This window comes from Hemitrygon akajei, chromosome 19 (assembly GCF_048418815.1).
Source record: "Hemitrygon akajei chromosome 19, sHemAka1.3, whole genome shotgun sequence".
In the NCBI taxonomy this organism is placed as follows: domain Eukaryota; kingdom Metazoa; phylum Chordata; class Chondrichthyes; order Myliobatiformes; family Dasyatidae; genus Hemitrygon; species Hemitrygon akajei.
The window spans coordinates 54,608,103-54,634,773 of NC_133142.1; the positions used below are offsets into that span (position 1 = coordinate 54,608,103).

The following is a 26,671-nucleotide window of genomic DNA, read 5'->3' on the forward strand; positions in this document are numbered from 1 at the left end:
TGAGGGGGAAGTGGGTGGGGATGAGAAGCTGGGAGGTGATAGGTGAGACCAGGTGAGGGGGAAGTGGGTGAGGGGATGAGAAGCTGGGAGGTGATAGGTGAGACCAGGTGAGGGGGAAGTGGGTGAGGGGGTGAGAAGCTGGGAGGTGATAGGTGAGACCAGGTGAGGGGGAAGTGGGTGAGGATGAGAAGCTGGGAAGTGATAGGTGAAACCAGGTGAGGGGGAAGTGGGTGGGGGGGTGAGAAGCTGGGAGGTGATAGGTGAGACCAGGTGAGGGGGAAGTGGGTGGGGGGGTGAGAAGCTGGGAGGTGATAGGTGAGACCAGGTGAGGGGGAAGTGGGTGGGGATGAGAAGCTGGGAGGTGATAGGTGAGACCAGGTGAGGGGGAAGTGGGTGGGGGTGATAAGCTGGGAGGTGATAGGTGAGACCAGGTGAGGGGGAAGTGGGTGGGGGTGAGAAGCTGGGAGGTGATAGGTGAGACCAGGTGAGGGGGAAGTGGATGGGGGGATGAGAAGCTGGGAGATGATAGGTGAAACCAGGTGAGGGGGAAGTGGGTGAGGGGATGAGAAGCTGGGAGGTGATAGGTGAGACCAGGTGAGGGGGAAGTGGGTGAGGGGATGAGAAGCTGGGAGGTGATAGGTGAAACCAGGTGAGGGGGAAGTGGGTGGGGGGGGTGAGAAGCTGGGAGGTGATAGGTGAGACCAGGTGAGGGGGAAGTGGGTGGGGGGGGTGAGAAGCTGGGAGGTGATAGGTGAGACCAGGTGAGGGGGAAGTGGGTGTGGATGAGAAGCTGGGAGGTGATAGGTGAAACCAGGTAAGGGGGAAGTGGGTGAGGGGATGAGAAGCTGGGAGGTGATAGGTGAGACCAGGTGAGGGGGAAGTGGGTGAGGGAATGAGAAGCTGGGAGGTGATAGGTGAGACCAGGTGAGGGGGAAGTGGTTGAGGGGGTGAGAAGCTGGGAGGTGATAGGTGAGACCAGGTGAGGGGGAAGTGGGTGGGGGGGTGAGAAGCTGGGAGGTGATAGGTGAGACCAGGTGAGGTGGAAGTGGGTGGGTGGGGATGAGAAGCTGGGCGGTGATAGGTGAAACCAGGTGAGGGGGAAGTGGGTGGGGGTGAGAAGCTGGGAGGTGATAGGTGAGACCAGGCGAGGGGGAAGTGGGTGGGGGTGAGAAGCTGGGAGGTGATAGGTGAGACCAGGTGAGGGGGAAGTGGGTGGGGGTGAGATGCTGGGAGGTGATAGGTGAGACCAGGTGAGGGGGAAGTGGGTGGGGATGAGAAGCTGCGAGGTGATAGGTAAAACCAGGTGAGGGGGAAGTGGGTGAGGGGATGAGAAGCTGGGAGGTGATAGGTGAGACCAGGTGAGGGGGAAGTGGGTGAGGGGATGAGAAGCTGGGAGGTGATAGGTGAGACCAGGTGAGGGGGAAGTGGGTGAGGGGATGAGAAGCTGGGAGGTGATAGGTGAGACCAGGTGAGGGGGAAGTGGGTGAGGGGGTGAGAAGCTGGGAGGTGATAGGTGAGACCAGGTGAGGGGGAAGTGGTGGGGGGGGTGAGAAGCTGGGAGGTGATAGGTGAGACCAGGTGAGGGGGAAGTGGGTGGGGGGATGAGAAGCTGGGAGGTGATAGGTGAGACCAGGTGAGGGGGAAGTGGGTGAGGGGGTGAGAAGCTGGGAGGTGATAGGTGAGACCAGGCGAGGGGGAAGTGGGTGTGGGGGTGAGAAGCTGGGAGGTGATAGGTGAGACCAGGTGAGGGGGAAGTGGGTGAGGGGATGAGAAGCTGGGAGGTGATAGGTGAGACCAGGTGAGGGGGAAGTGGGTGAGGGGGTGAGAAGCTGGGAGGTGATAGGTGAGACCAGGTGAGGGGGAAGTGGGTGAGGATGAGAAGCTGGGAGGTGATAGGTGAAACCAGGTGAGGGGGAAGTTGGTGGGGGGGTGAGAAGCTGGGAGGTGATAGGTGAGACCACGTGAGGGGGAAGTGGGTGGGGGGGTGAGAAGCTGGGAGGTGATAGGTGAGACCAGGTGAGGGGGAAGTGGGTGGGGATGAGAAGCTGGGAGGTGATAGGTGAGACCAGGTGAGGGGGAAGTGGGTGGGGGTGAGAAGCTGGGAGGTGATAGGTGAGACCAGGTGAGGGGGAAGTGGGTGGGGGGGTGAGAAGCTGGGAGGTGATAGGTGAGACCAGGTGAGGGGGAAGTGGGTGTGGATGAGAAGCTGGGAGGTGATAGGTGAAACCAGGTGAGGGGGAAGTGGGTGAGGGGATGAGAAGCTGGGAGGTGATAGGTGAGACCAGGTGAGGGGGAAGTGGGTGAGGGAATGAGAAGCTGGGAGGTGATAGGTGAGACCAGGTGAGGGGGAAGTGGGTGAGGGGATGAGAAGCTGGGAGGTGATAGGTGAGACCAGGTGAGGGGGAAGTGGGTGAGGGAATGAGAAGCTGGGAGGTGATAGGTGAGACCAGGTGAGGGGGAAGTGGGTGAGGGGGTGAGAAGCTGGGAGGTGATAGGTGAGACCAGGTGAGGGGGAAGTGGGTGGGGGGGTGAGAAGCTGGGAGGTGATAGGTGAGACCAGGTGAGGTGGAAGTGGGTGGGTGGGGATGAGAAGCTGGGCGGTGATAGGTGAAACCAGGTGAGGGGGAAGTGGGTGGGGGTGAGAAGCTGGGAGGTGATAGGTGAGACCAGGCGAGGGGGAAGTGGGTGGGGGTGAGAAGCTGGGAGGTGATAGGTGAGACCAGGTGAGGGGGAAGTGGGTGGGGGTGAGATGCTGGGAGGTGATAGGTGAGACCAGGTGAGGGGGAAGTGGGTGGGGATGAGAAGCTGCGAGGTGATAGGTAAAACCAGTTGAGGGGGAAGTGGGTGAGGGGATGAGAAGCTGGGAGGTGATAGGTGAGACCAGGCGAGGGGGAAGTGGGTGAGGGGGTGAGAAGTTGGGAGGTGATAGGTGAGACCAGGTGAGGGGGAAGTGGGTGAGGGGATGAGAAGCTGGGAGGTGATAGGTGAGACCAGGTGAGGGGGAAGTGGGTGGGGGGGGTGAGAAGCTGGGAGGTGATAGGTGAGACCAGGTGAGGGGGAAGTGGGTGGGGGGATGAGAAGCTGGGAGGTGATAGGTGAGACCAGGTGAGGGGGAAGTGGGTGAGGGGGTGAGAAGCTGGGAGGTGATAGGTGAGACCAGGCGAGGGGGAAGTGGGTGTGGGGGTGAGAAGCTGGGAGGTGATAGGTGAGACCAGGTGAACGGGAAGTGGGTGGGGGTGAGAAGCTGGGCGGTGATAGGTGAGACCAGGTGAGGGGGAAGTGGGTGAGGGGGTGAGAAGCTGGGAGGTGATAGGTGAGACCAGGTGAGGGGGAAGTGGGTGTGGGGGTGAGAAGCTGGGAGGTGATAGGTGAGACCAGGTGAGGGGGAAGTGGGTGGGGGGGGGTGAGAAGCTGGGAGGTGATAGGTGAGACCAGGTGAGGGGGAAGTGGGTGTGGGGGTGAGAAGCTGGGAGGTGATAGGTGAGACCAGGCGAGGGGGAAGTGGGTGGGGGGATGAGAAGCTGGGAGGTGATAGGTGAGACCAGGTGAGGGGGAAGTGGATGGGGGGATGAGAAGCTGGGAGGTGATAGGTGAGACCAGGTGAGGGGGAAGTGGGTGGGGGAATGAGAAGCTGGGAGGTGATAGGTGAGACCAGGTGAGGGGGAAGTGGGTGGGGGGATGAGAAGCTGGGAGGTGATAGGTGAGACCAGGTGAGGGGGAAGTGGGTGGGGATGAGAAGCTGGGAGGTGATAGGTGAGACCAGGTGAGGGGGAAGTGGGTGGGGGTGAGAAGCTGGGAGGTGATAGGTGAGACCAGGTGAGGGGGAAGTGGGTGAGGATGAGAAGCTGGGAGGTGATAGGTGAGACCAGGTGAGGGGGAAGTGGGTGGTGGGGGGTTAGAAGCTGGGAGGTGATAGGTGAGACCAGGTGAGGGGGAAGTGGGTGGGGGGGGTGAGAAGCTGGGAGGTGATAGGTGAGACCAGGTGAGGGGGAAGTGGGTGGGGATGAGAAGCTGGGAGGTGATAGGTGAGACCAGGTGAGGGGGAAGTGGGTGGGGGGGGTGAGAAGCTGGGAGGTGATAGGTGAGACCAGGTGAGGGGGAAGTGGGTGTGGATGAGAAGCTGGGAGGTGATAGGTGAGACCAGGTGAGGGGGAAGTGGGTGGGGATGAGAAGCTGGGAGGTGATAGGTGAGACCAGGTGAGGGGGAAGTGGGTGGGGGGATGAGAAGCTGGGAGGTGATAGGTGAGACCAGGTGAGGGGGAAGTGGGTGTGGATGAGAAGCTGGGAGGTGATAGGTGAGACCAGGTGAGGGGGAAGTGGGTGGGGATGAGAAGCTGGGAGGTGATAGGTGAGACCAGGTGAGGGGGAAGTGGGTGGGGATGAGCTGGTAGGTGAGACCAGGTGAGGGGGAAGTGGATGGGGGTTAGAAGCTGGGAGGTGATAGGTGAGACCAGGTGAGGGGGAAGTGGGTGGGGATGAGAAGCTGGGCGGTGATAGGTGAGACCAGGTGAGGGGGAAGTGGGTGGGGGTGAGAAGCTGGGAGGTGATAGGTGAGACCAGGTGAGGGGGAAGTGGGTGGGGGTGAGAAGCTGGGAGGTGATAGGTGAGACCAGGTGAGGGGGAAGTGGGTGTGGAGGAGTGAGAAGCTGGGAGGTGATAGGTGAGACCAGGTGAGGGGGAAGTGGGTGGGGGGATGAGAAGCTGGGAGGTGATAGGTGAGACCAGGTGAGGGGGAAGTGGGTGGGGGGGGGTGAGAAGCTGGGAGGTGATAGGTGAGACCAGGTGAGGGGGAAGTGGGTGTGGAGATGAGAAGCTGGGAGGTGATAGGTGAGACCAGGTGAGGGGGAAGTGGGTGGGGATGAGTGCCAAGCAGCTCTACCAGAGCTCAGTGCCAAAGAAGAGGCAGCTGGTGCTTGCTGAAACCTACATTGATCCAAGGATGATTCATAAACTCGGTGATGGTCATCCGCTCTGTGGGGTCTGTCTTCAGCACCTGCCGGATCAGATCCTTCGCTGTAATAGGAGAGGAAATGAACAGTTATCAGCATCTCCTGCCTTTAAGGCAGCAAACCTCCCCAGCCAGTATTTTGCCAGGGACATCATGGCCCAAACACAAATATTAAAATATTAGGGGACGTACGGTAGCGTAGTGGTTACTGTAAACACTATTACAGCACCAGCGACCCGGGTACATATCCCGCCGACGTATGGAAGAAGTTTGTACTTTCTCCCTGTGACCGTGTGAGTTCCCTGGTTTCCTCCCACAGTCCAAAGACGTGCTGGTTGGTAGGTTAATGCGTGGAATTGGGGTGGCACAGGCTGGTGGACCCACTACTGCACGAAGTAAGAAGTGAAAATAGAAGAGGAACTCTGCCTGAGGAAGGGCCGGGTTGTCTCGTGTGGATCAGCCTGGATTATTCGGCTCAGATTCTACACAGTAACTCACATCGGTGTGAGCAGGGTCAGAGCTTTCCTGCACGGATGACACATCACCCCCAACACTCAGGATGGCTGCAATGGAGAAGGGATGGTCACCTACCTCTTTGCAAAATGTGGAGAGGCCAGGAGTTCCTGTCCCAGTTGCGGGACAGCAGCTGTCTGACCCTCTCAGAGGCTGTTCCCAGGGACGCACACACACACACACACACACATCAGATGCTGAGGGAAGGTCATCAACTCGAAGGCAGCCTTTGGCCTGCCCAAAGCGTTGGTCTTCCGGGGCAGTGAGATGCCCGTAAGGGAATGCCGCAGACTGCCTCAGGAGTACGAACAGACGGGTGCTCTGAAGCTCAGCTCAGCCAATGCTGAGCCTCTGCGGGGAAGGACCACAGTCCAGGCTCCTTCCCTACCACACATGGAGGGGCTGTGTTCAGTGGGGACGCCCCTCGAACAATGAAAGGGTGTATCAGCTCACTAGAACACTACAGCACAGTACAGGCCCTTCAGCCCTCCATGTTGTGCCGACCCATATATTCCTTAAAAAAAGTACTAAACCCACACTACCCCATAACCCTCTATTTTTCTTTCATCCATGTGCCTGTCCAAGAGGCTCTTAAATACCCCTAATGTTTTAGCCTCCACCACCATCCCTGGCAAGTCATTCCAGGCACTCACAACCCTCTGTGTAAAAAACTTACCCCTGATGTCTCCCCTAAACTTCCCTCCCTTAACTTTGTACATATGCCCTCTGGTGTTTGCTATTCATGCCCTGGGAAACAGGTACTGACTATCCACCCTATCTACGCTCTCATAATCTTGTAGACCTCTATCAAGTCCCCTCTCATTCTTCTATGCTCCAAAGAGAAAAGTCCCAGCTCTGCTAACCTTGCTTCATATGACTTGTTCTCCAAACCAGGCAACATCCTGGTAAATCTCCACTGCACCCTCTCCATAGCTTCCACATCCTTCCTATAATGAGGTGACCAGAATTGAACACAATACTCTAAGTGTGGTCTCACCAGGGATTTGTAGAGTTGCAACATGACCTCTCTACTCTTGAACTCAATCCCCCTTTTAATGAAGCTTAGCATCCTGTAGGCCTTCTGAAATACCTTATCAATCTGTGCAGCGACCTTGAGGGATGTATGGATTTGAACCCCAAGGTACCTGTGTTCATCCACACTCTTAAGTAACCGACCATTAACCCTGTACTCAGCCTTCTGGTTTGTCCTTCCAAAATGCATCACCTCACACTTATCCGTATTGAACTCCATCTGCTACTTTTCTGCCCAACTCTGCATCCTGTCTATATCCTCTTGTAACCTTTGACAACCTACAGCTCCATCCACAACTCCTCCAATCTTCATGTCATCTGCAAACTTACTCACCCATCCTTTCGACTCTTCATCCACGTCATTTATAAAAATCACAAAGAGCAGGGGTCCCAGGACAGATCCCTGTAGCACTCCACTAGTCACCGACCTCCAGGCAGAATTCTTTCCTTCCACTACCACAATCTGCTTTCTTTGTAAACCAATTTTTTATCCAAACAGCCAAGGTTCCACTGATCCCATGCCTCATGACTTTCTGGATGAGTCTCTTGTGGGAGACCTTGTCAAATGCTTTGCTAAAATCCATGTAGACCACATCCACTGCCCTACCCTCATCAATTTCTTTTGTTACCTCTTCAAAAAACTCAATTAGTCTCGTGAGGCACAACCTTCCCTTCACAAAACCATGTTGACTATCCTTGAGTAGACTGTACTTCTCCAAATGCTCGTAGATCATTAAGAATCTTTTCCAATAGTTTGCAGACCACCGATATAAGACTCACTGGTCTATAGTTCCCAGGATTCTCCCTAATACCTTTTTTAAACAAGAGAAGTATATTTGCCATTCTCCAGTCCTCCAGCACCTTCCCTGCAGCCAAAGAGGATTCAAAGATCATAGCTACTGCTCCAGCGATCTCTTCTCTCACTTCCCACAGTATATCACGTCCAGCCCTGGGGACTTATCAATCTTGATGTTTTTAAGAAGGGAGCCCATTAGTGGCAACAGTGTAAAGTTTGCTTGTGTCCTTTTCTCTTTAAAGCTTACTTTACTGGAGGTTCCCAACACATGTGCAAAGAGGCATTTTTTTACACTGTTTCTCCCTTTTGTATATGTTTTTTAATAATGAAAACAGTTTAGTTTTTGAATAGCTTAGAACACAGAACAGTAGAGCACAGTACAGACCCTTCAGCCCACAGTATTGTGCTGACAATTTAAACTACTCAAAGATCAATCTAAACCTTCACTCCCACATAGTCCTCCATTTTTCTCTCTTCCATCTGCTTATCTGACAGTTTCTTAAATGCCCCTCATACATCTGCCTTTACCACCAGGGTGTTTCACGTACTCACCACCAGCTGTGTAAAAAAACTTACTTCTGACATGCCCCCTATTCTTTCCCCCAGACACATTACAATTATGTATTGATGGTTCCACCCTGGGAATGCCATTGATGTACGCTGGCAACAAGCCAGGCCTTTGTCTAATCACCTGCTGGAGGAACCCAGCAGACTGAGCAACATCTGTGGGAGGAGAGGGATTGTGAATGTTTTGGGTCCAAAAGGAAGACGTCCTCTCTCAGTCCTGAAGCAGAGGATTGTGCGTTGCTCCAGATCTGCAGTCTCCTGTGTCTGGTCATCGTCCTCACTGCTGAGGACTAGCAGCCCTAGTACAGTGACTGCAATGGGAGAGACCCCCGTCCTCCAGCACGCTTTTTATCTGAGTGGCATCAAACACCCTGTGATCTAGGATGGAACACAGTGTAGCGAAGATAAGGTCATGCGTTTTGGCAGAAAGAATGAAGGTGTAGACTGTTTTCTGAACGGGGAGCAAATTCAGCAATCGGAGGTGCAAAGTGATTTGGGAGTCACAGTGCAGGATTCCTCAAAGGTTAACTTGCAGACTGAGTCAGGGGCGACTTGTCCACACAGAGTGGTGAGCAAATGGGCCTCACCATATACTGCCAGAGGGAGTGGTTGAGGCAATACAATAGTATCGTTGATGAAAAACTCAGATAGGTATTGTACATAGACAGGAGGGGCTTGGAGGGGTATGGGGTGAATGCAGGAAAGCAGGACCCTCTGAATGAACATCATGGTTGAGCCACAGAGCCTGTATCGGTGCTGTTCTGCTCTATGGCCCTATGGTCTCAACGTAGCTCGGGATGTTCGACCATGGAACAAACCCGTGGTCCATATCACTGTACAGGCAACGCGAGCACGGAGCAGTAGAGAAGGGAATGGTGAAGCTTGGAGGCCCAAACAAACTGAAATAGGCACCATTACACACACAATCGTTAGCTCAGGTGCCAAGATCTCTCGTGATTTTGGTGAAAACCTTGAAACCTTCTTGCAAACTGTTAGGACACTGGGACTCTCCCCCATCCCCCACCCACCAGCTCTATCCCTCCTCATCAAACACAGACAGGAAGCAGAATGACAGGCACGGCTTCTGTCTGAGAGCCTGTTCAAACCTACAAGGAGTACATCGTTAAGCCCCTATTCCCTGAGGCCAAATGGCCAAAGCTCCCATTCACTAACTTAGGAGTACAAGATGATGAGGGGCATTGATTGCGTGGACAGCCAGAGGCTTTTTCCAAGGGCTGAAATGACTAATAAGAGGGGGCATAGTTTTAAGGTGCTTGGAAGCAGGTACTAGGGGGATGTCAGGGGTAAGAATTTCCCCAGAGAGTGATGGGTGAGTGGAATGTACTGCCAGCGGCATTGGTGGAAGCGGATACAATCGGGTATTTTCAGAGCCTCTTAGTTAGGTACATGGAGCTTAGAAAAATAGAGAGCCATGCGCTAAGGAAATTCTAGGCAGTTTCTAGAGTAGGTTACCTGGTCGGCACAACGTTGTGGGCCGAAAGGCCTGTGATGTGCTGTAGATCTCTATGTTCTAACACCACACGTGTGAATAGGCTGAAAGGGTTAAACATTTTCAACAAAGAAGCCTGCCGAATGGATCTTACAGAACAACCAGGTCTGTGGTTCAAAGTAAATGTATTATTGAATTATGCAGATGTCACTACACACTACCTTGAGAGGCATTTTCTTCTGTGCATTTACAGGAAAATGCAGAAATACAATAGACTTTATGAAAAACTATGCATAAATGAAGATTGACGAACAACCGCTGTGCAAAAGACACAATGGACGTTTGTCAGTGTCTGTCTATGGTTGCACGGTGATACATGTACAGAGACAGCGGGTTACAAGTTCTGTGCGTCCGGTTACCTTCTTCGGAAACCTCCGACCATTCTGGGTTCGGAAACTCATACTGTCCCATTCGGATCCTCTTCTTCATGCCGGGGGAGATGGCTAGGCCGTGATTGGAATAGAACGGAGGGTAGCCGCATAGCCTGTGGGCAGGGGAGATTTGTTCAGTACTGTGCACAGAGCAACTGTTCTATTTCCTGAAATCTCTCCACATCTCTTCTTAACGCTGAAGATTAAGGTTGGCAGATGTTGGTAACTCACCGATACCCGACTTAACTAGCTAATCTCTGAGTGCATAGACACAACAGCGTGTCCCATCTACACACTGAGAGGAATTGTGGTCAGGTCAAATCCCATATTCCCTTTTGGGCAGGTTTCCAGAAAGGGTTACTGTGTAACAGTTAGGAGCAGGGCAGCAGTGGGACTGGACAGGTTTTCCTTTTGGCCCCTTTATCTAAGAAGGAATTAGAGTGAATCCAGAGGCAATTCACGAGAATGTTCTCTGGACTAAAGGGTTAACTTATGAGGAGCATTTGATGGCTTCGGGGATGTATTCACTGGAGTTAAAAGACTGAGGGGAAATCTCATTGACACCTATTAAATATTGAAAAGCCCGGAAGGAGTGGATGTGGGGAAGATGTTTCATTTAGTGGGCGAGTCTAGGACAGGAGGGCACAGCCTCAGAATAGAGGGACATTCTTTTAGAACAGAAATGAGGAGGAATTTCTTTAGTCGGAGTGTGGTGAATCTGTGGAATATATTGTCACAGGCGGCTGTGGAGGCCAAGACTTTCAGTACATTGAAAGCCGGAGTCGATAGGTTCTTGGTTAGTCAGAACATCAGGGAGAAAGCAGGAGAATGGAAGTAAGAAGGTTAAAAAAACCAGCCGTGATGGATTGGCAGAGTAGACTCGGTGGGCCAAATGGCCTATTTCTGCTCCGAGGTCTTATGGTCTTATATAACGTGGGGCTCAAATGGAAGGTTTAACCTGTAAGCCTTCACCATTCTGCACTGTAGAATATTCAGCCCCCGGCTGGCCTGTTAAAACTCACTGAAGCCTCATTGTGGTGTGTTTTTCCTCATAGGAAATGCTCACATAACCAGTTGATACCTACTTTGTACCAATCTCACTGTGAGAACATTCCCTTGAGCACTTGCTCTGGTGCCCATAGCTTTTACCGAACCCCACATAGCTTACCCCAATCACTCTGCCCTTCCCCTGACTTCAGTCCCCTGCCGAGGACAGAGAATGCAAGTTACTGCTATTTTCTCTTTATCAGTGTAGCGTATGCTAATGCTACTGTCCATCCCCCAATAAAGTCAGAGAGTGGCAATGAGGCACTTTCGTGCTGCCCTTCTGATGTTGCCTTATTCTGCTCGTTAACGGTTCCCGTATTTAATTGCATTGCCTTCGGGGATGTGGGTAGGATTGTGTGGGAGTTGAAGTGGTACTTTTGAATCCCAGTGATCTGTCACACTGGTGAAGTCAGAAATTTGGGAGGCTCTTTTATGAAAGCCTTGTCAAGTTCCTCTGTGGCACGTTGTAGATGGGTCACACTGTAGCCACAGTCACCTTGTGACAAAATGAGTGAATATTTAGAGAGTGTGACTGGGTGGCTGTCAACAGTTACTCCTGGCTAATTATGCACTGCTTTGAATGTACTCCTAGTGTTAGGCAAGGTTAAATTTATTCCAAAACTTCAGACATAGCAGGACTTAATTAGCATCTTGGCATTTTCTAGTAACTGGTAAAATTTCTACTGAGCCCTGCATAATATGATTGTTGCTATTGAACATTTTTATGGCATGCAAACAAATCACATTCAAATCAGAAAAGTTTCCACTAATTTTTAAACATGTTATGCTGAAGATACATTAACAGCTTCAGACTTTAATTTTCATTGCATGATGTCCATAAGACAAAGAGGTTCTGCTGAGGGAATTTGAGCATCAAAGGTCACTCCATTCTTTAACAAGGGAGGGAGGCAAAAGAGGGGAAATTATCGGCCAGTTAACCTAACTTCAGTGGTTGGCAAGATGTTGGAGTCCATTATTAAGGATGAGGTTTCGGGGTTCTTGGAGGCACATAATAAAGTAGGCCAAAGTCAGCATGTTTCCTTGAGGGGAAATCTTGGCCAACAAATTTCTTTGAGGAAATAGCAAGCAACATAGACAAAGGAGAATCAGTGGATGGTGTTTACTTTGATTTTCAGAAGGCCTTTGAGAAGTTGGTGCATGAGGGGCTACTAAACAAGTATTGTAGGAAAGATACTAGCAATGACAGAAGATTGGCAGGAGGCATGGAGTGGGAATAAAGGGAGCCTTTTCTGGTTGGCTGCCAGTGACTAGTGGTGCTTGGACAGATCAGTGTTGGAACTGCTTCTTTTTATGTTATATGTCAATAATCTAGATGACAGAATTGATTGGTCTCTGGCCATGTTTGCAGACCATAAAAAGATAGGTGAAGGGGCAGATAGTGTTGAGGAAGTGGGGAGTCTGAAGAAGGACTTAGAAGAAGTGACAGATTGAATACAACGTAGGGAAATGTACAGTCATGCACCTTGGTAGATGGAATAAAGGTGTAGACAATTTTCTAAACAGGAAGCAAATTCAGAAATTAAGATGTGAAAAGTGACTTAGGAGTCCTAGCTCAGCATTCCTTAAGGGTTAACTTGCAGGTTGGGTCAGTGGTGAGGAAGGCAAATGCAATGTTAGCATTCATTTCAAGAGGATGAGAATATAAAGCAAGGGCATAATGCTGAGGCTTTATAAGACATTGGTCAGACAGCACCTGGAGTATTGCGAGCAGTTTCGAGCCCTTTATCTAAGAAAGGATGTGCTGGCATTGGATGGATGAGAAGGATGAGAAGATCCCAGGAATAAAAGAGTTAACGTATGAGGAGCACTTGATGGCTCTGGGTCTGCATTTACTTGAGTTCAGAAGAATGAAGAGGGACCCCTCATTGAAACCTATTGAATATTGACAGGCCTAGATAGAATGGAGGTGGAGAGGATGTTTCCTATAGTGGGAGTCAAGGGCTAGAGGGCATAGCCACAGAATAGAGGGAGATTCCTTTAACAGAGGTGAGGAGGTTACGGAGAGAAGGCAGGAGAATGGGGTTGAGAGGGATAACAAATAAGCCATGACAGAATAGTGCAGCAGTGTCATGGGCCAAATGGCCTATTTGTTTTATGGCCCACGGTCTACTGGAATTCACAAAACACCATTCAGTTCAAGGTTTACTCAATCCCACAATTTATGTTGATTTCACCCAAATTTTGCAAAGTAACGCACATTAACTCATGTATTTTCAGACATCTGCTGAAGTGCAACTTTCTGAAGACTGGGTGTGTGCTTCTGTTGCCAAGATTGATGTTGAAACCATAGCGTTTCAACATAACTGTAACTCAGGAAATCCAAGGTCACTGCATCATTCCATTCCTTATCAAATGAACTGCTGCAATACGACATCGCTGTTATGGAATAAACCGAGGGGAAAGCATTGAAAAAGCAGAAAGAGCCTGCGACTTACAGAATATACATGATCACTCCCAACGACCACATGTCACATGACTTGTCGTATTTTTCTGGGCCCAGGACTTCCGGGGCTGTGAAGGCAGAAAGATCAGAAGAACAATTCACAACAGTGCCAAACAAAACTGATTTGAAAATAAAGCAGTGATGGAGAACATCTTTCAGAGGAATGGAAGCTTGCAGCATACCCTTGCTATAGATAGATTGAAATTGATGAAAGCTGTCTCCTCGTGTGTCTCTGTCTATGAATTTAGTGTACATTATTACATTTACAGGATGTATTAATTAAACCTCGCTTTGTGTGACAGAAGATGTCAAGATCACTGGAGGTTTTGATAGCTGTCACTAAGAAGCTGCTTCTCATGATATATCTCAAGCCAATTTATTTTTTCCAAGTTTGAACATTAGCTGACTGTAAATTAATTCAGGTTTCAATGTCCTCAGCCATCTGGCCTCCTGCCTTCGACAGTGATCCAGAAACAGTGACCGTAAAAGTCAAACTGTTCCTTTGGATAATACCCCTCATGGGCAGGTAATCAGACTCTCTGGTGGAGAGATAAGCCAGCTCTGCACCTTCACCGAGGGAGTCATGCTGGGAATTGGTAAACAAATGACAAATCGATAGCTGATGACCAATTCTAGGGAACATGAAATATGCAATGTATGCAGACAATAACCTAAAACTTGGCTAACAATTGGGAATGAAAAAGATGTCACACTGTTGCTGACACTCGAGGAGAGCAAGGCTTTGAGACGCAAGGAAATACCCTGCATTTATATTGTGCCTTTTATGACTTTAAGACCACCCCAATGCTCTACAGGTAATGTGATATTTGTATGTATGTCACAGTCAATGTTTATTATGAAGTGAAAAGAGCTAAAATATTTTATCTGGGAAGCTGGGGCAATGGTGGAATTCCTTCCTTGTCTCTTCTTGATGCTACCATTGGGCAAGAGCTACAGGAGCCTCAGGTCCCACACCACCAGGTTCAGGAATGGTTATTACCCTACAACCATCAGGCTCCCGAACCACCATGGATAACTTCACTCTCCTCAACTCCGAACTGATCTTGAAACCTGCAGACTCACTTTCAAAGACTCTACAACTCATGTTTTCAGTATTATTTATTTTTTATTTGTACAATTTGTTTTCTTTTGCAAATTGGCTGTTTTCAAATCTTCGTTTATGTCTTTTTAAAAATTAAATTTCTATTCTATTCCCTTATTTTCCTGTAAATGCCTGCAAGAAAATGGATGTCAAGGTAGTGTATGATAACACTGATAATAAATATACTTTAACTTGTCAACATAAGCAGATGAATTTAAACAGATTAGCCTGCTTACAGACAGACAGGGCCCAGAGTGTTCATGGTGCTAGTGCAGGAGCTGGAGTTGTTGATAGGTTTAGAATACTCTGGGGATCGGCCAGACCTGGTCCCACTGTCACTGGCCCATCAGTGTGAGGTGGCGGTACTGATAGAATGGGTGGCCTCATAACCCCAGTAAGTGTGGGACCAACACTCTTTGGTCACGGACTCTTTCTGTTCAAAGCCTTGAAGATCAATGGACTTGATTGATAAATGTGCCCTTCCAAATGGCAGAGGCCCAGACATGTCCCTGCCACCTGACTTGATGTCACATGTTTGTAAACAGTAGAACTGCTGTGTATTCACGTTGGTGCTTTGTATCAATACGGAGCATTTTCACACACTGCTGGAACAGCCACTCTGCACGTGCTCCAGTTGGTGGGCCAATCAGGATGTAATCATCCCTGATCAATAATTTGCAGTTTCCTCACTTATAACACAAGTGTATTAAGGACAGAGGTTGAAAGAATAAAAACCAGAGGCCTAAATGACAGGTCTACACCCCAGAACTGGCAGACAGAATGTGGAACTACCTTCTTTGCTGAGGACGAATCAGATTTGACTTGACAGGGGTGTGCAAGATGATAAGAGGCATAGATTGAGTTGATAGCCAATGACCTTTTTCCCAGGGTGAAAATAACTAATACAAGGGGCATAATTTTAAGATGATTTCAGGAAAGTAAAGAGGAGGAATGTCAGAGGAAAACTGCATTATACAGAGAATGGTGAACACATGGAACTCCTTTACACAGACAGTGATGAACGTGTGGAACTCATTTACGCGGAGGGCGGTGAACACGTGGAACTCCTTTACACAGACAGTGGTGAACACGTGGAACTCCTTTACACAGACAGTGGTGAACACGTGGAACTCCTTTACACAGACTGTGGTGAACACATGGAACTCCTTTACACAGACAGTGGTGAACACGTGGAACTCCTTTACACAGACAGTGGTGAACACACGGAACTCCTTTACACAGACAGTGGTGAACACGTGGAACTCCTTTACACAGACAGTGGTGAACACGTGGAACTCAATTACACGGAGGGCGGTGAACACATGGAACTCCTTTACACAGACAGTGGTGAACACATGGAACTCCTTTACACAGACAGTGGTGAACACGTGGAACTCAATTACACGGAGGGCGGTGAACACATGGAACTCCTTTACACAGACAGTGGTGAACACGTGGAACTCAATTACACGGAGGGCGGTGAACACATGGAACTCCTTTACACAGACAGTGGTGAACACATGGAACTCCTTTACACAGACAGTGGTGAACACGTGGAACTCCTTTACACAGAGAATGGTGAACACGTGGAACTCAATTACACGGAGGGCGGTGAATGCGTGGAACTCCTTTACGCGGAGGGCGGTGAACACGTGGAATCCTTTACACAGACAGTGGTGAACACATGGAACTCCTTTACACAGACAGTGGTGAACACATGGAACTCCTTTACACAGACAGTGGTGAACACGTGGAACTCCTTTACACAGAGAATGGTGAACACGTGGAACTCCTTTACACGGAGGGCGGTGAATGCGTGGAACTCCTTTACGCGGAGGGCGGTGAACGCGTGGAACTCCTTTACGCGGAGGGCGGTGAACGCGTGGAACTCAATTACACGGAGGGCGGTGAACGCGTGGAACTCCTTTACGCGGAGGGCGGTGAACGCGTGGAACTCAATTACGCGGAGGGCGGTGAACGCGTGGAACTCCTTTACGCGGAGGGCGGTGAACATGTGGAACTCCTTTACGCGGAGGGCGGTGAACGCGTGGAACTCCTTTACGCGGAGGGCGGTGAACGCGTGGAACTCAATTACGCGGAGGGCGGTGAACGCGTGGAACTCAATTACGCGGAGGGCGGTGAACATGTGGAATCCTTTACACAGACAGTGGTGAACACATGGAACTCCTTTACACAGACAGTGGTGAACACGTGGAACTCCTTTACACAGACAGTGGTGAACACGTGGAACTCCTTTACACAGAGAATGGTGAACACGTGGAACTCCTTTACACGGAGGGCGGTGAATGCGTGGAACTCCTTTACGCGGAGGGCGGTGAACGCGTGGAACTCCTTTACGCGGAGGGCGGTGAACATGTGGAACTCCTTTACGCGGAGGGCGGTGAACGCGTGGAACTCAATTACGCGGAGGGCGGTGAACGCGTGGAACTCAATTACGCGGAGGGCGGTGAACGCGTGGAACTCCTTTACGCGGAGGGCGGTGAACGCGTGGAACTCAATTACGCGGAGGGCGGTGAACGCGTGGAACTCCTTTACGCGGAGGGCGGTGAACATGTGGAACTCCTTTACGCGGAGGGCGGTGAACGCGTGGAACTCCTTTACGCGGAGGGCGGTGAACGCGTGGAACTCAATTACGCGGAGGGCGGTGAACATGTGGAACTCCTTTACGCGGAGGGCGGTGAACGCGTGGAACTCAATTACGCGGAGGGCGGTGAATGCGTGGAACTCCTTTACGCATACAGTGGTGAACGTGTGGAACTCAATTACGCGGAGGGCGGTGAATGCGTGGAACTCCTTTACACATACAGTGGTGAACGTGTGGAACTCAATTATGCGGAGGGCGGTGAACGCGTGGAACTCAATTACGCGGAGGGCGGTGAACGCGTGGAACTCAATTACGCGGAGGGCGGTGAACGCGTGGAACTCAATTACGCGGAGGGCGGTGAACGCGTGGAACTCAATTACGCGGAGGGCGGTGAACGCATGGAACTCAATTACGCGGAGGGCGGTGAACGCATGGAACTCAATTACGCGGAGGGCGGTGAACGCATGGAACTCCTTTACGCGGAGGGCGGTGAACGCGTGGAACTCCTTTACGCGGAGGGCGGTGAACATGTGGAACTCCTTTACGCGGAGGGCGGTGAACGCGTGGAACTCAATTACGCGGAGGGCGGTGAACGCGTGGAACTCAATTACGCGGAGGGCGGTGAACGCGTGGAACTCAATTACGCGGAGGGCGGTGAACGCGTGGAACTCAATTACGCGGAGGGCGGTGAACGCGTGGAACTCAATTACGCGGAGGGCGGTGAACGCATGGAACTCAATTACGCGGAGGGCGGTGAACGCGTGGAACTCAATTACGCGGAGGGCGGTGAACGCGTGGAACTCAATTACGCGGAGGGCGGTGAACATGTGGAACTCAATTACGCGGAGGGCGGTGAACGCGTGGAACTCAATTACGCGGAGGGCGGTGAACATGTGGAACTCAATTACGCGGAGGGCGGTGAACATGTGGAACTCAATTACGCGGAGGGCGGTGAACGCGTGGAACTCCTTTACGCGGAGGGCGGTGAACGCGTGGAACTCAATTACGCGGAGGGCGGTGAACGCGTGGAACTCAATTACGCGGAGGGCGGTGAACGCGTGGAACTCCATTACGCGGAGGGCGGTGAACGCGTGGAACTCCATTACGCGGAGGGCGGTGAACGCGTGGAACTCCTTTACGCGGAGGGCGGTGAACGCGTGGAACTCAATTACGCGGAGGGCGGTGAACGCGTGGAACTCAATTACGCGGAGGGCGGTGAACGCGTGGAACTCCTTTACGCGGAGGGCGGTGAACATGTGGAACTCCTTTACGCGGAGGGCGGTGAACGCGTGGAACTCCTTTACGCGGAGGGCGGTGAACGCGTGGAACTCCTTTACGCGGAGGGCGGTGAACGCGTGGAACTCAATTACGCGGAGGGCGGTGAACGCGTGGAACTCAATTACGCGGAGGGCGGTGAACATGTGGAACTCAATTACGCGGAGGGCGGTGAACGCATGGAACTCCTTTACGCGGAGGGCGGTGAACGCGTGGAACTCAATTACGCGGAGGGCGGTGAACGCGTGGAACTCAATTACGCGGAGGGCGGTGAACGCGTGGAACTCAATTACGCGGAGGGCGGTGAACGCGTGGAACTCAATTACGCGGAGGGCGGTGAACGCGTGGAACTCAATTACGCGGAGGGCGGTGAACGCATGGAACTCCTTTACGCGGAGGGCGGTGAACGCGTGGAACTCCTTTACGCGGAGGGCGGTGAACGCGTGGAACTCAATTACGCGGAGGGCGGTGAACGCGTGGAACTCAATTACGCGGAGGGCGGTGAACGCGTGGAACTCAATTACGCGGAGGGCGGTGAACGCGTGGAACTCAATTACGCGGAGGGCGGTGAACGCGTGGAACTCCTTTACGCGGAGGGCGGTGAACGTGTGGAGAGTGATGAATGCATGAACTCCCTGCTAGGGTGGTGGTAGTGGCAGATGTATTAGGGAGATTGAAGAAACTCTGAGATGGAATGATAGAAAAATGGAGAGCTATGTGGGAGGGGAGATTGCATTGCATTAGAGTAGGTTTAAAGGTCAGCACAACATCATAATGTTCTATGTTCTATGACATCTAACTGTAGGAACGTGGGCTGACTCTCAGTAAACCCTAAAGACGGATGGTGGGCCTTCCATCCAGGAGAAGTCTTACTGGTAAACTACAGGCTTTGAGCTGCCCAATGCCCGTAAGCTCTCAGCCACAGTGCTCTGCTCAGTGAGCGTCACCTACATAATCAACTTTTTAGATTGAGGCCAATTCAACGAGACACAGGGAAGACGACAGGCCTCCCAAAGTCAACAGGCTGAGGTTCTCTAGCCTATATTTTTCTTCCCCTTACTGAAATAAAAACGCAGATAATTCATTGATTCAGATTCATTTATTTGTCACTTGGACATCAGAACATTCAGTGAAACGTGTTGTTTGCGTTAACAACCTTCGGACGTGCTGAGTGTAGCTACACGCTCCGGCACAACGTAGTATGTCCGCCATGCTCGGCAGGACGACGCAGAACGCAACAAAATACAACACACCAAGTGACAAAGCAAAAACAGCAGAACAAGCTTGGTTCCTCTCTCCCATCAGCCCACCCACACGCACAGGCAGTCCTCCAACCACAGGACATCCCGCCAGGCTTCGGGCTTCAGCTGCTGATTGACCTTTCAACTTACATCATTGTATGTTTTAGTGATCCCAACAGTTCACTCTCTGCATCACCACAAAAATGTTTGCTGTTCCCTCTCACCCTCTAAAACTCTCAGATCTCTGTTCCCTCTCTCCCTCTCACTCACCGGGATCATCGTTCCCTCTCACTCACCGGGATCATTCCCTCGCTCCCTCTCACTCACCGGGATCACCGTTCCCTCTCTCCCTCTCACTCACCGGGATCACCGTTCCCTCTCTCCCTCTCACTCACCGGGATCAACGTTCCCTCTCTCCCTCTCACTCACCGGGATCACCGTTCCCTCTCTCCCTCTCACTCATCGGGATCATTCCCTCTCTCCCTCTCACTCACCAGGATCACCGTTCCCTCTCTCCCTCTCACTCACCGGGATCACAGTTCCCTCTCTCCCTCTCACTCACCGGGATCACCGTTCCCTCTCACTCACCGGGATCATCGTTCCCTCTCTCCCTCTCACTCACCGGGATCACCGTTCCCTCTCTCCCTCTCACTCACCGGGATCATTCCCTCTCTCCCTCTCACTCACCGGGATCACCGTTCCCTCTCACTCACCGGGATCACCGTTCCCTCTCTCCCTCTCACTCACCGGGATCACCGTTCCCTCTCTCCCTCTCACTCACCGGGATCAGTCCCTCTCTCCCTCTCACTCACCGGGATCACCGTTCCCTCTCACTCACCGGGATCACCGTTCCCTCTCTCCCTCTCACTCACCGGGATAATTCCCTCTCTCCCTCTCACTCACCGGGATAATTCCCTCTCTCCCTCTCACTCACTGGGATCACCGTTCCCTCTCACTCACTGGGATCACCGTTCCCTCTCTCCCTCTCACTCACCGGGATCACCGTTCCCTCTCACTCAGCGGGATCACCGTTCCCTCTCTCCCTCTCACTCACCGGGATCACCGTTCTCTCTCTCCCTCTCACTCACCGGGATCACCGTTCCCTCTCACTCAGCGGGATCACCGTTCCCTCTCACTCACCGGGATCACCGTTCCCTCTCTCCCTCTCACTCACCGGGATCACCGTTCCCTCTCTCCCTCTCACTCACCGGGATCACCGTTCCCTCTCTCCCTCTCACTCACCGGGATCACCGTTCCCTCTCTCCCTCTCACTCACCGGGATCACCGTTCCCTCACTCCCTCTCACTCACCGGGATCACCGTTCCCTCTCTCCCTCTCACTCACCGGGATCACCGTTCCCTCTCTCCCTCTCACTCACCGGGATCACCGTTCCCTCACTCCCTCTCACTCACCGGGATCACCGTTCCCTCTCACTCAGCGGGATCACCGTTCCCTCTCTCCCTCTCACTCACCGGGATCACCGTTCCCTCTCTCCCTCTCACTTACCGGGATCACCGTTCCCTCTCTCCCTCTCACTCACCGGGATCACCGTTGCCTCTCTCCCTCTCACTCACCGGGATCATTCCCTCTCTCCGTCTCACTCACCGGGATCAGCGTTCCCCCTCTCCCTCTCACTCACCGGGATCACCGTTCCCTCTCTCCCTCTCACTCACCGGGATCACCGTTCCGTCTCTCCCTCTCACACACCGGGATCACCGTTCCCTCTCTCCCTCTCACTCACCAGGATTACCGTTCCCTGTCACTCACCGGGATCACCGTTCCCCCTCTCCCTCTCACTCACCGGGATCACCGTTCCCCCTCTCCCTCTCACTCACCGGGATCACCGTTCCCTCTCTCCCTCTCACTCACCGGGATCACCGTTCCCTCTCTCCCTCTCACACACCGGGATCATTCCCTCTCTCCCTCTCACTCACCGGGATCACCGTTCCCTCTCACTCACCGGGATCACCGTTCCCTCTCTCCCTCTCACTCACCGGGATCATTCCCTCTCTCCCTCTCACTCACCGGGATCACCGTTCCCTCTCACTCACCGGGATCACCGTTCCCTCTCTCCCTCTCACTCACCGGGATAATTCCCTCTCTCCCTCTCACTCACCGGGATAATTCCCTCTCTCCCTCTCACTCACTGGGATCACCGTTCCCTCTCACTCACCGGGATCACCGTTCCCTCTCTCCCTCTCACTCACCGGGATCACCATTCCCTCTCACTCAGCGGGATCACCGTTCCCTCTCTCCCTCTCACTCACCGGGATCACCGTTCTCTCTCTCCCTCTCACTCACCGGGATCACCGTTCCCTCTCACTCAGCGGGATCACCGTTCCCTCTCACTCACCGGGATCACCGTTCCCTCTCTCCCTCTCACTCAGCGGGATCACCGTTCCCTCTCACTCACCGGGATCACCGTTCCCTCTCTCCCTCTCACTCACCGGGATCACCGTTGCCTCTCTCCCTCTCACTCACCGGGATCATTCCCTCTCTCCGTCTCACTCACCGGGATCACCGTTCCCTCTCTCCCTCTCACTCACCGGGATCACCGTTCCCTCTCTCCCTCTCACTCACCGGGATCACCGTTCCGTCTCTCCCTCTCACTCACGGGGATCACCGTTCCCTCTCTCCCTCTCACTCACCGTGATCACCGTTCTCTCTCTCCCTCTCACTCACCAGGATCACCGTTCCCTCTCACTCAGCAGGATCACCGTTCCCTCTCACTCACCGGGATCACCGTTCCCTCTCTCCCTCTCACTCACCGGGATCACCGTTCCCTCTCTCCCTCTCACTCACCGGGATCACCGTTCCCTCTCTCCCTCTCACTCACCGGGATCATTCCCTCTCTCCGTCTCACTCACCGGGATCACCGTTCCCTCTCTCCCTCTCACTCACCGGGATCACCGTTCCCTCTCTCCCTCTCACTCACCGGGATCACCGTTCCGTCTCTCCCTCTCACTCACCGGGATCACCGTTCCCTCTCTCCCTCTCACTCACCAGGATCACCGTTCCCTGTCACTCACCGGGATCACCGTTCCCTCTCTCCCTCTCACTCACCGGGATCACCGTTCCCTCTCACTCACCGGGATCACCGTTCCCTCTCCCTCTCACTCACCGGGATCACCGTTCCCTCTCACTCACCGGGATCATTCCCTCTCTCCCTCTCACTCACCGGGATCCTTCCCTCTCTCCCTCTCACTCACCGGGATCACCGTTCCCTCTCTCCCTCTCACTCACCGGGATCACAGTTGCCTCTCTCCCTCTCACTCACCGGGATCATTCCCTCTCTCCGTCTCACTCACCGGGATCACCGTTCCCTCTCTCCCTCTCACTCACCGGGATCACCGTTCCGTCTCTCCCTCTCACTCACGGGGATCACCGTTCCCTCTCTCCCTCTCACTCACCGGGATCACCGTTCTCTCTCTCCCTCTCACTCACCAGGATCACCGTTCCCTCTCACTCAGCGGGATCACCGTTCCCTCTCACTCACCGGGATCACCGTTCCCTCTCTCCCTCTCACTCACCGGGATCATTCCCTCTCTCCGTCTCACTCACCGGGATCACCGTTCCCTCTCTCCCTCTCACTCACCGGGATCACCGTTCCCTCTCTCCCTCTCACTCACCGGGATCACCGTTCCGTCTCTCCCTCTCACTCACCGGGATCACCGTTCCCTCTCTCCCTCTCACTCATCAGGATCACCGTTCCCTGTCACTCACCGGGATCACCGTTCCCTCTCTCCCTCTCACTCACCGGGATCACCGTTCCCTCTCCCTCTCACTCACCGGGATCACCGTTCCCTCTCACTCACCGGGATCATTCCCTCTCTCCCTCTCACTCACCGGGATCCTTCCCTCTCTCCCTCTCACTCACTGGGATCACTGTTCCCCCTCTCCCTCTCACTCACCGGGATCACCGTTCCCCCTCTCCCTCTCACTCACCGGGATCACCGTTCCCTCTCTCCCTCTCACTCACCGGGATCACCGTTCCCTCACTCCCTCTCACTCACTGGGATCACTGTTCCCCCTCTCCCTCTCACTCACCGGGATCACCGTTCCCTCACTCCCTCTCACTCACCGGGATCACCGTTCCCTCTCAGCGGGATCACCGTTCCCTCTCACTCACCGGGATCACCGTTCCCTCTCTCCCTCTCACTCACCGGGATCACCGTTCCGTCTCTCCCTCTCACTCACGGGGATCACCGTTCCCTCTCTCCCTCTCACTCACCGGGATCACCGTTCTCTCTCTCCCTCTCACTCACCGGGATCACCGTTCCCTCTCAGCGGGATCACCGTTCCCTCTCACTCACCGGGATCACCGTTCCCTCTCTCCTTCTCACTCACCGGGATCACCGTTCCCTCTCTCCCTCTCACTCACCGGGATCACCGTTCCCTCTCTCCCTCTCACTCACCGGGATCACCGTTGCCTCTCTCCCTCTCACTCACCGGGATCATTCCCTCTCTCCGTCTCACTCACCGGGATCACCGTTCCCTCTCTCCCTCTCACTCACCGGGATCACCGTTCCCTCTCTCCCTCTCACTCACCGGGATCACCGTTCCGTCTCTCCCTCTCACTCACCGGGATCATTCCCTCTCTCCCTCTCACTCACCGGGATCACCGTTCCCTCTCTCCCTCTCACTCACCGGGATCACCGTTCCGTCTCTCCCTCTCACTCACCGGGATCATTCCCTCTCTCCTTCTCACTCACCGGGATCACCGTTCCCTCTCTCCCTCTCACTCACCGGGATCACCGTTGCCTCTCTCCCTCTCACTCACCGGGATCATTCCCTCTCTCCGTCTCACTCACCGGGATCACCGTTCCCTCTCTCCCTCTCACTCACCGGGATCACCGTTCCCTCTCTCCCTCTCACTCACCGGGATCACCGTTCCGTCTCTCCCTCTCACTCACCGGGATCACCGTTCCCTCTCTCCCTCTCACTCACCAGGATCACCGTTCCCTGTCACTCACCGGGATCACCGTTCCCTCTCTCCCTCTCACTCACCGGGATCATTCCCTCTCTCCGTCTCACTCACCGGGATCACCGTTCCCTCTCTCCCTCTCACTCACCGGGATCACCGTTCCCTCTCTCCCTCTCACTCACCGGGATCACCGTTCCGTCTCTCCCTCTCACTCACCGGGATCACCGTTCCCTCTCTCCCTCTCACTCACCAGGATCACCGTTCCCTGTCACTCACCGGGATCACCGTTCCCTCTCTCCCTCTCACTCACCGGGATCACCGTTCCCTCTCACTCACCGGGATCACCGTTCCCTCTCCCTCTCACTCACCGGGATCACCGTTCCCTCTCACTCACCGGGATCATTCCCTCTCTCCCTCTCACTCACCGGGATCCTTCCCTCTCTCCCTCTCACTCACCGGGATCACCGTTCCCTCTCTCCCTCTCACTCACCGGGATCACAGTTGCCTCTCTCCCTCTCACTCACCGGGATCATTCCCTCTCTCCGTCTCACTCACCGGGATCACCGTTCCCTCTCTCCCTCTCACTCACCGGGATCACCGTTCCGTCTCTCCCTCTCACTCACGGGGATCACCGTTCCCTCTCTCCCTCTCACTCACCGGGATCACCGTTCTCTCTCTCCCTCTCACTCACCAGGATCACCGTTCCCTCTCACTCAGCGGGATCACCGTTCCCTCTCACTCACCGGGATCACCGTTCCCTCTCTCCCTCTCACTCACCGGGATCACAGTTGCCTCTCTCCCTCTCACTCACCGGGATCATTCCCTCTCTCCCTCTCACTCACCGGGATCACCGTTCCCTCTCTCCCTCTCACTCACCGGGATCACCGTTCCCTCTCTCCCTCTCACTCACCGGGATCACCGTTCCGTCTCTCCCTCTCACTCACCGGGATCACCGTTCCCTCTCTCCCTCTCACTCATCAGGATCACCGTTCCCTGTCACTCACCGGGATCACCGTTCCCTCTCTCCCTCTCACTCACCGGGATCACCGTTCCCTCTCACTCACCGGGATCACCGTTCCCTCTCCCTCTCACTCACCGGGATCACCGTTCCCTCTCACTCACCGGGATCATTCCCTCTCTCCCTCTCACTCACCGGGATCCTTCCCTCTCTCCCTCTCACTCACTGGGATCACTGTTCCCCCTCTCCCTCTCACTCACCGGGATCACCGTTCCCCCTCTCCCTCTCACTCACCGGGATCACCGTTCCCTCTCTCCCTCTCACTCACCGGGATCACCGTTCCCTCACTCCCTCTCACTCACTGGGATCACTGTTCCCCCTCTCCCTCTCACTCACCGGGATCACCGTTCCCTCACTCCCTCTCACTCACCGGGATCACCGTTCCCTCTCAGCGGGATCACCGTTCCCTCTCACTCACCGGGATCACCGTTCCCTCTCTCCCTCTCACTCACCGGGATCACCGTTCCCTCTCTCCCTCTCACTCACCGGGATCACCGTTCCGTCTCTCCCTCTCACTCACGGGGATCACCGTTCCCTCTCTCCCTCTCACTCACCGGGATCACCGTTCTCTCTCTCCCTCTCACTCACCGGGATCACCGTTCCCTCTCAGCGGGATCACCGTTCCCTCTCACTCACCGGGATCACCGTTCCCTCTCTCCCTCTCACTCACCGGGATCACCGTTCCCTCTCTCCTTCTCACTCACCGGGATCACCGTTCCCTCTCTCCCTCTCACTCACCGGGATCATTCCCTCTCTCCCTCTCACTCACCGGGATCACCGTTCCCTCTCACTCACCGGGATCACCGTTCCCTCTCTCCTTCTCACTCACCGGGATCACCGTTCCCTCTCTCCCTCTCACTCACCGGGATCACCGTTGCCTCTCTCCCTCTCACTCACCGGGATCATTCCCTCTCTCCGTCTCACTCACCGGGATCACCGTTCCCTCTCTCCCTCTCACTCACCGGGATCACCGTTCCCTCTCTCCCTCTCACTCACCGGGATCACCGTTCCGTCTCTCCCTCTCACTCACCGGGATCACCGTTCCCTCTCTCCCTCTCACTCACCAGGATCACCGTTCCCTGTCACTCACCGGGATCACCGTTCCCTCTCTCCCTCTCACTCACCGGGATCACCGTTCCCTCTCCCTCTCACTCACCGGGATCACCGTTCCCTCTCACTCACCGGGATCATTCCCTCTCTCCCTCTCACTCACCGGGATCCTTCCCTCTCTCCCTCTCACTCACCAGGATCACCGTTC

At 53.6% G+C, this 26,671-nt stretch overlaps 1 protein-coding gene across 1 annotated transcript in view; it reads right to left on the bottom strand.

Annotated features, from left to right (window-relative positions):
* LOC140741939 (MAP kinase-activated protein kinase 2-like) overlaps positions 1 to 26,671 on the bottom strand; it is a 163,921-nt gene that overhangs the window by 23,699 nt on the left and 113,551 nt on the right. The window contains exons 6-8 of the mRNA XM_073072529.1: positions 13,241 to 13,316; positions 9,726 to 9,850; positions 4,928 to 5,013 (exon numbers count right to left, since the gene is read on the bottom strand). Coding sequence (XP_072928630.1) covers positions 4,928 to 5,013; positions 9,726 to 9,850; positions 13,241 to 13,316 — 287 coding nt within the window. The remainder of the gene's footprint in view (positions 1 to 4,927; positions 5,014 to 9,725; positions 9,851 to 13,240; positions 13,317 to 26,671) is intronic.